The following is a 9,924-nucleotide window of genomic DNA, read 5'->3' as shown; positions in this document are numbered from 1 at the left end:
GAGACAGACAACCATTCACACTCACATCCACACCTACAGCCAATTTAGAGTCACCAATTAACCTGCATGTCTTTGGACTGCGGGAGGAAGCTGGAGTATGTGGAGAAAACCAACACTGGAACGGGGAGAACGTGCAAACTCCACACAAGAGGGCTCAACAATTATCATCCTACCTCCAACAAACCAGGAATCCTCTTGTTGTGAGGCAACAGTGCTAACCACTACACCACCGTGTCACCCTCCCTGACATTTGCCAAGCAAAATTAGATTGGAGGTAGGATGATAATTGTTGAGATCACTCACTGTTTTTATGTTTTTATTTTCAGGGTTGTCCAGATAAAATAATCAGGTTCATAAACATATGTTGTACCGTGCAGTGCGTGCCTTAGTTGGTACATTATTTTTGCCTTAAACACAACACAGGAGTTTCATTTTTGCCCCTATTATGGCGTAGGAGTGCTGCAGTGAAACAAACATCCTGACAACAGAGTTCTCTTTACTGCCAGATTGCATTAATGATCAAACTTACAGCCTGATATAGTCTTTGGAATATATTTGTAGCTTGGTACCACTGTAAATCATGCCAAATTAGTTTATGGTGGGACTGTATAACTGCTTTTCAGGGTAATAAAAATTCAGTTGGCAGGCCTGTGCTTCTAAGACTGTGTGTAAAGGGCAAGGAGGACAGAAGGGAGTTCTTTGTTGAGAAGGGGGTTTATAAATCATATTGCATTCATAATAAAAGGTGAAAATACTAGGTTGCGTTCACTACACTACATCAGCATGACCCAGTCAAACCATACTTCTACTGGACTTCATGCCTCAGCATGGCATAAATTGTGCTATTGTTTTACTACAGAAAGATGTTGCCAGCTTATCAACTTATCATCCTTCAGTTATTGTGTTATGGCACACTTTTAGGGAAGTTTGTTTTCTCTGTTATATTTTTTGCTTTTATGTGCTTATGACAAGTGGGATCTGTGAAAATGTTAGTATAGGATTTTCTATTGTCAAGATTTCCTGTCCTCCTGTCAGTCAAAGTCTAAAACTTGTGTGAATCAATTTACAAAAGAAGGAACTTGTCCCCTTGTCGCTTTGCCAAGTTTTGCAGTGTTTGCGACTGATACGCCAGCAGCACAGTCTCTTTATTTTTTGACAAGTTGTCATTTGCTGCCTTGTAAACATCCCTTGAAAAGCAGTGCTTGTCAGAGCTATATTAAAGCAGATACATATTTTTAATTGGTATTCAAAACAAAGTCTCAAAGAGCAGGTTGCATGTCTGGTTTAATTCAGTTTCGAACATCATTCCATGCTCATGGGCAAACATAAACAATTTTATCTAGACATAAAGATCCTGGATACATTAAGTGCAGACACCTAGTCTGACGCTGAGTTGTTTAAGAGGCAAAGAATGAAATGTAAAGCAAAGAAAACATGAAAAAGCATGAAAAAAGAGGATTATGCCTTACCAATATGTCAACATGTAGATTTACTTGTACCATGTAACATCTCATATACACAAACACACACATTTGGATGCAGAAATAAAGATGAATTTAAATGGGCAATTCACCCCCAAATCAAAAATGCATGTTTTTGTCTCATACATGTAGTGCTATTCATCAGTCTAGGTTGCTATCGTTCATGAGTAGATGCATGCTTCCTTCTGCGGGGTGATTCGGTTGGCAGGTGTAGTTTGGGAGAAATAAAATAGTTCCTACATGAAACTGCTCACAACAAGGTCTGTGGATTATCTTGATTAACTAGATAATGATTTCTGAAAAGAGACATTGCTGTTGAGTTTTTCAACAGCACTTTGAGCCTCTCCTAAAGAAGAGCAGTCTTAATGCCACTGTACCGAACAACTATCAGCCTAATTTAAACTTACTGTTTTTTAGTAAAGTTATTGAAAAAGTTGTCTACCAGCAACTTAGCAACATTTTAAAGCTAAACAATTGCTTTGATAATTTTCAGTCAGGTTTTCGGCCCCATCACTGCACTGAGACTGCACTTGTAAAGGTAATAAATGACATTCGTGTGAACAATGACTCAGGCAAAGTCTCTGTTTTATTGCTGTTGGATTAAAGTACTGCTTTTGACACAATGGACCACACAGTTTTGCAAGGGTGTAGGTTTGATTTTCACATTGGTAGGGACATAAAAGTGCTCCATGGCGGCGACCTGTACGTTGATGTTTTTTAATGCAATTACACGTCATGTGAAACTGATCACTGCTTTATAATGCATATTTAGATATCTACACTAAACACAAGAATGTCTTGGTTAATGTGTTCTCTAATGTTACCAGTTACATGAATATACACTGATAACAGATAACAGTATACTCCGAAGGGGCGTAACTTCAGTACCAGCCTTCAGTCTGCAGTTGGGTTGGTAATAGTGATCCGAGGGACGGGAATTTGGAACAATGGGTTTAATATGGTCGGAACAATGGGATGTCAGACCAATGGACTATCAGACCAATGGGCAGACCCTGCTCCGATTTGGAGCGCTAACGGTGACGCACGTGTATGTGTCGTTCCGTCATGAACTGCCGTGAACTGTACGGTGAAGCGCACCCACAAAGTCAGTGAAGAGAGCGGTGCTGGGGAGGACCAATCACACGTTACCAAAATAACGGTAGAGCCAATCGATGAGCAATATGAGGTTAGAGGTGGGACATATGGTAGACACGAACGATTGTTAACCCTTTGTGTACCATATTGAGCGGATGCCAACAGCCAGTGTTTATATTGGTAGGGACAATAGAAGGGGCTGAATATTGGTAGGGACGTGTCCCTACCGTCCCTACCCAATCCTACGCCTATGAAGTTTTGTTACAAAGACTAGAAAACTGGGTCGGACTCTCTGGAACTGTCCTTAAATGGTTCAAGTCATACCTTCATGACAGGAAGTATTTTATCTCGATTGGTAACTAAGTCAGACCAGATGGCCGTGACATGTGGGGTCCTACAAGGGTCCATTGTGGGACCCCTCTTGTTTAATCTCTGTATACTTCCATTAGGCCAAATCATACAAAACGCTAAAGTAGCCCACCATAATTATGCAGATGACATGCACATATACAGTATCACTTTCACCAGGTGATTATGGACCTGTAGAGTGTCTGTGTCACCATATTAAGCAAATCAGTGATTGGATGCATCAAAATTTTCTCCAGCTCAACAGAGATAAGACCGACGTACTTGTCTTTGGACCATAAAAAAAAAGACAGTGTCAGCTCTCACCTCAAATTCCTCTGTCTTATAACTAAGAGTCACACAATGGACCTTAGTGTTATCCTGGACTCTGATTTAAATTTCCACAGCCATATTATATCCGTAACCTCATCTGCCTACTACCATCTAAAAAACATAGAGTCAGGGGAATAATGTCAAAGCAAGACCTTGAAAGGCTCACCCACGCCTTTATTTCCAGTAGATTAGATCACTGCAATGGTCTGTTTGTAGGACTTTCATAACAAGCTGTTCGGCAACTTCAGCTTATTCAGGATTGCTGCTGCTAGGGTCCTGACAAAAACTAGGACCACATATCTCCAGTTCTAAAATCCTTACACTGGCTACCTGTCACTTTTAGAACTGATTTTAAATCCTTGCTGCTTGTGTATAAATCACTCTGTGGCTCAGTGCCCAAATATATCTGTGACATGCTTGTGACATATGTTCCTTCAAGGACCCTGAGGATATCTGAGGCCAGCTTATTGACGATCACAACAGTCAGAACAAAACATGGTGAAGCAGCATTTTGTTATCATGCAGCACAAACCTGGAATAACCTCCCAGATGATGTTAGACAAGCCACGACTCTGAGCACTCTTGAGTCAAAGCTAAAAGCATTCCTTTTTTACAGTGCCTACTCCACCCTGTAATGACTGTAAACTTATTTTTGAACTCAGTTTAAAATATTCTTTTTATCTTTGCACCCCTTGTCTGCACTTTTGCTATTTTTGGTGATTTTTTAAAAATTGTATATCATTTAGTAATTATCTTAACTTTTATATCTTTTTTCTCTTTCCTCTTGTCTGTATCCTTTAATATTTTTTATATTCTATTGCTCTGTAGAGCACTTTGAATTGCCCTTGTGTATGAAGTGTGCTATACAAATAAAGCTGCCTTGTCTTGCCACAAGCCAAGTGCCATCTAGTTCAATTATATTCAAGAGGAGGCAGACATCTATAAGGCCGATATTTCCACAACTCAGCACACCAAAACAATCTCAACTGATAAACAGCACTACAAGTAAGAGGAATAATATGTATTACTGATTTTGGTGTGAACTGTTACTTTACGATCCATTATAATCCATCTCTCTTAACTGCTGCTGTTTCTAGGTGCCACTGGTTGGATTGTAATAGGTTTGAAACTGCAGCTCTGAACTGAATTGGCTGGTTTCAGATACTCCATCAGAGACACTTCTGTGCTCTTGTACATCTGAGTCAGACTCCAATAAATACATTATACAATAAAAAGTCAGGTCATAAAAATCGGTGTGGTAATATGGAACAAAGGTAGGTAAATATTCTAGAAAATCACTCTCAAATTCCTTCAGCTCTTTTGTCTCAGTTATCTCATCATAAGTTAATGATCTTCCTGACATGTCCCCACAGCTTTGTGACCCACAAGTTAACCCCCAAGTCTGTCAGATATTGAATTTCCGGAGTTAACATTTTTCGGCACAACTCCTGATGAGCTTTGTCTACATTTTTTTTCAAATTGTATCCTTCAATTGACCTCTCTCCAATGGGCTGCCACGGCTGCATGGCTGCATCATGAATGCTTCCAGCATCAACAGCATGACCTCCCTCAATGCAGATCTCCACCAATTCCATGTTCCTCCTCCTGAGCTCTGCGACATCCTCTGCCATATGCTTTCTTCCATAAGCCTCCACCTTCTCCCAGAAGGTGTGGTTAAAATGTTTGTAAAGCTCCCAGTCAATGGCATTCCACTGCAGAGCCTTCGCCCTAAGCTCCGGAGTCAGTTTAGATACAATGGATTCCTTACGAGAGTTGAGCTTGAAGAAGAGGAGGTCATCCATCTCCCAGCAGAGAGCATCCTTAAGCAGGATGAGTGACTCCTCAAAATGCTCCATTAGCATAACTAGGTGAAAACGCTCAGAGATGGCCTTGATGCTCTCCTCTACACGGGGGTCATCTGGATCCAGAGTGTTGTCCTGCCCAAAGTCAAAAAACAGCAGGTTCTTCAGGTAAAAGGAGTTTAATCCACTTTTGCTGAAGTAGTGGTTTGGATCACGCAGGAACTCAGCCATCGTATCCTCACCTGGTATTGTCCAAGTCAGAGGAACAACATGACCAAAGTAATGAAAGGATGACTCAAAGAGCTCTGCTGGATCTCGCAGGATTGTGATGTAGAAAGTGTCTCTGGGCAGCACTTTGGCCACTTCGGGTGCATTGAATCGCATGTGGTTACACATGATGTTAAAACACATTCCAGACTTGTAGCCTTGAACATATGTGCGCTGAAAAGACGAGGGATAGAAGAAGTCATTACGGCTGCTAGGGAAGGCAAATTTGAGTTTGTGCTTCTCTCCAAAGCGGAACAGGATGTTGAGGAAGGTGCTGCTGGCAGTTTTATGGGTCTTCATAAACATGATATCTACTTTCGGAACACAGATGTCATTGTCTTGCTGTGAGCTCTTTGTGGTTGGCTGGGTGCTGTGCTTGTCTGGTTGGGGAGCACAAGAGTGAGGCACTGGGAGTCTAGAAAAGTAAGCATGAGGTAATTATTAAGTGTCACCATAATTTATAATAGCATGGTTACAGTTTTGCACTAAAAGTATAAAGTAAATGCCAAGTTTACAATGTGTTGTGAAGGCCTAAAGCTATAAAAGACAAACACAGTGTCAATAAAATGAACGAAATCTGAAGACTGATCTGTATGTCCTGTTCTACACCACACCAACTCTCACCACAGTAATAAATGCAAGCTGCCCTTCGAATGCAATTAACTCTCAATTAAAATTGAGAGTAGCTCAAAGATGATGAATACAAGATTGAATGTGAAATCTCAACATGCCAAGATTATGTTACTGTTATTCATTACAGGTAATTTTGTCCAACGTATAGGTGTCATACACAGCACATCTTAAGCCAGTAAGTGAATATACCATACATTCACATACTCCCCTCTTTATTTGCATCTGTATAATTAGCAATCACTCTATAAGCAGTGAAAAGAAACAAATAAGAAAAGAAGAGAATATGATAAAAAAAGAGGAACACATGGAAGCAGTGAGGTTCATCTTCAGACTACTCCAGGGCAACCACTGTGTTTGTGTCTACAGTAATTAGTTGGATGTATTGGACTTTGATTCCAAAGTCTATAATTTATAACACAGTTGACTGTTCATGATACTATTACCAGTATGGTGCATAAGGTGAAATCATTTTATGATCTTTTGTGGGTGTTTTATGAAAGTCTACCTGTTTGTTGTGGAAAGCTGATATGAAGCTGCACCAATTCTTTCTAAATGATAAATGGACTGCACTTGTATAGCGCCTTTCTAGTCTTCTGACCTCTCAAAGCACTTTTACACTACTGAGTCACATTCACCCATTCACACACATTCACACACTGGTGGCCGAGGCTACCATACACGGTGCCACCTGCTACTCAGTAACTATTCACACTCACACACACCTTTTTGACCACAAAAGGTCAAAAAGGTTGAAGCCAATATGAGACGATTAGCAAAGAAGTTTAAAAGTTATGTCTTGTTTTTACCTTTCCATCTATTCTGCATCTGGTAATTGGCCCCTAGTTATGCTAATGCCTTTTTTGACAGTTGTTTTTCTTCCTGATAACTGTCAATATACAGGTCTGTTGTATTTTCAGACATTGTGTGTAAAAGTCTTACTCTGGTGGACTGATGTTGATGTGGAATGTTGAAAGAGCGTAGAGCAGAATTATACTGATGAGCAGGCTGGCGACAGTCACACGTTTGACCAGGAGCTGCCACGGCGGCCTCTCTTGTGTTTGGTGCATCATAACAAGGGACTGAAAAAGATCATCTCATGAGAAGAGGAAGAATGAAAGGGCAGGGACAATGTTTTCATGCCACACATCCTTTAACAAATAACACACAATGACTTTATGATTTAATAATTTACAATGTTCCAGTGCCAGGTCAGTGCTTCAAATAAATAAATAAAAATGAAAAACTGGAACTGATATATAAAATTGACGTTATTCTTAGACAGACAAATCAAGTCATTAAGAATATCTTTTAACTTGAAAACAGAGCAAAGACTCATTTAATTTTATAACCAATCCATGATGCAGTCTGGCCCCATTTTATACTCAGAGACATACAGTATTCGAATATATTTCATGGCAACACATGCCTGTGTAATACACTTCTTCAAAAAATAAGGAAAATTCAGTTAAACATATAATTAAAAGTGCATTTGTTTAAAATAAATCATTAACATATACATATTTTAGAAGTTATTATTTGAAAACATGAGCATATTATACATTTTAATTTAAAACATTTATAATTTTCAAACACAAAGGGCGCATAAAGCTTCCCATCTGACTTAGGTGCAACTTTAAATAATGGTACAAATTTACAGTGATCACTGTTTATATTCATGTGAGATCATGTTTAATTGATATTATTTGCAGAGAATTATTCAAATCACGCACGAGACACACTCTGTTTATATATTATAGTCATAAAAATCGTAATTATTCCTTTTTCCATTTTAAAATTCTGTTGTAATTACCACAAGGAGACATCTGTTGACCTCTCCTACATGCTTAATTCTATCAATGACATATTTTCTCTCTGCAGAATTACATTAGCAAAATTATTGTTTTTTGGCTGTTTTTTTTTTTAAATATATAAGTGAACATTCAAAAAATATTGTCAGCATACTTTAAACCCAGAGAATACAAAACTGCTAATTAGCATGCAGCCGGAGAAAATCCATCTTTATAATGGTATTTTTAAATGTTAAACCCAGAAGTGTTTTGAGTATTTTGTCTTTCACGATTATTTTCTTTTCTTTTCTTTTCTTTTCTTTTCTTTGTTATTAAGCTTTATATTGGTCACATTCGCTTCTATGATTCTACTCTGCTCTTCTCTAAGGAGACACATAAATACTGGTTACTGGTTATGTTAAGCTTATGAAATTTCTATTGATATGTACACCCTGTTTGCATTTGTATTTATTTAGATATTCACCCTTGGCTAGCATTTCATATTTAACCTTCTGTGCTTTTTATATTTTGTATTTTCCAGCATTACTTGTTCAATACTTCTACTTAAAAAAAGCATCTGCACTGGTATCTGCACATATATTCCTGTTTAATTGTGTTCATATCATCTATAGCAAAGTATTCATTACTCCTGCACTGCTCTTACTGTTGAGTTTAATCACCAATTACATTGCAATACCTGCACTGTTAACCACAAATTTGCACTGTGGGACTAAACTATCAATCTATTTATCCGTCTATCTAAATACAATATCTTTAAGCTGGTCCTAATCTAAAAATACACTGTACATATCATGTTATTACATAAAACTGCACAGTGCTGTTCTTTTGAACGGACTAAAACAATAAATATCTGTTGTATTCATATTTACTATTGTAATCATTGTGTTACTGTGCGTTTGAGTCTCTATTTTACACTCATTTTTATGACTTAAAGATCATACAATACAAAACATGGACTGCCATGTAAAGACAAAAAAATAAAGATAATTAATGTTCTTTAAAAGTTTAAATTTACGGATGATAATCAAAACATCTCGTTAGCTTTACAGAGAAGGAAGTGAACACTTACTGTTTATGTGGCATGCCAGTCGCTGGACTCACATATCAAACTTCGTCTTGCCATGGCAGTTATTGCATATCTTATCTTTTTATGGCCTTGCTTACCTTATTGTAGTCTGGATGATACTCTGAGCCCAAACTTTGCTATCTCCACGGTAACCAAATCAGATTGGACACAAAAACCTGTCCTGGTATCAGACTTTGTGTTCCAGGTGCAAAGACAAGGCAGGACGCAGGTATCCCAGCTGTCATGCCTCACTGCAGTATCCTCTCCTCTCAGCAGAGGCCCTCATCTCGTCGTTCAACTGAGTGTTTTACCAAACTGAGGTGATTTCCCTCTCACTCAGAATGGAAATAGAAATTATCTTTGTTTTATGAATTTATTGCAGACTGCTGAAAATGGACAAGACAACTGACACAGCAGTGTTTGTCTGCACGCTGCTCTTTTCAAATTTTAGAAGATCACCTTTCACATGTTCACAGCATGTCTGACTGACTAAATGTATCTGATAAATCAAAATACAGTACATGAATGTGCATACAGTGCTAAAATTCACCAGGATTAATACATGAATAAAGTCACATGACTTATTTCCAATACAGTCCTGAAGTCTAGCCGGGGAGGCAGCCAGAAATAGGGAATGACATATGTTTCTAATATCCAATTTTTACAACAATACACTTGAGAAAAAGAAATAAAGTCATAAAGTACAATTAAAAAACACTTAAATTCAGAAACCAGACCAGAAACCTAGAACTGTCCATTTTCTGCTGTTTTTTTTTTTTTGTTTTGTTTTGTTTTTTTTAAACTATTCAGAGAATGGGCAGATTTAATTTCCTCTGGGATTTTATTCGGCTCCTCCCCCTCATGTGAAGGAATATGCTTCTCCCTTCTTCACTTTTTAGACTGCTTTGTTTCACATTAGATACACTCATACTCATTGGAGTCCTGAACATACTGAAAATAGCTGGTAAAATAATTTGCACATAGACCTTGCACAATCTTGAGGGCCATATTAAGTTTCAACTGTTGAATATTTGTGCTAATATGTGTCCTTGGACTGAACCTAATTAGTTTGTGTAACTGTCTGAGAGACATTT

General features: G+C 38.2%; 1 protein-coding gene across 1 annotated transcript; it reads right to left on the bottom strand.

Moving 5' to 3' along the window:
- Positions 1-1,246: 1,246 nt before the first annotated feature.
- On the bottom strand, positions 1,247-9,058 carry LOC117254717 (galactosylceramide sulfotransferase-like). Its single transcript, XM_033623110.2, has 3 exons — positions 8,834-9,058; positions 6,896-7,035; positions 1,247-5,738 (listed from the first exon to the last, which is right to left on the bottom strand). Exons 2-3 carry the CDS (start codon positions 7,024-7,026, stop codon positions 4,592-4,594), a joined length of 1,278 nt encoding a protein of 425 aa, XP_033479001.2. The 5' UTR covers positions 7,027-7,035; positions 8,834-9,058; the 3' UTR covers positions 1,247-4,591.
- Between the last annotated feature and the right edge of the window lie 866 nt (positions 9,059-9,924).

This window comes from Epinephelus lanceolatus, chromosome 3 (genome assembly GCF_041903045.1).
Source record: "Epinephelus lanceolatus isolate andai-2023 chromosome 3, ASM4190304v1, whole genome shotgun sequence".
Taxonomy (NCBI): Eukaryota; Metazoa; Chordata; class Actinopteri; order Perciformes; family Serranidae; genus Epinephelus; species Epinephelus lanceolatus.
Note: the sequence above shows the minus strand (reverse complement) of the source record. Positions and strands in the feature narration are given on the sequence as shown.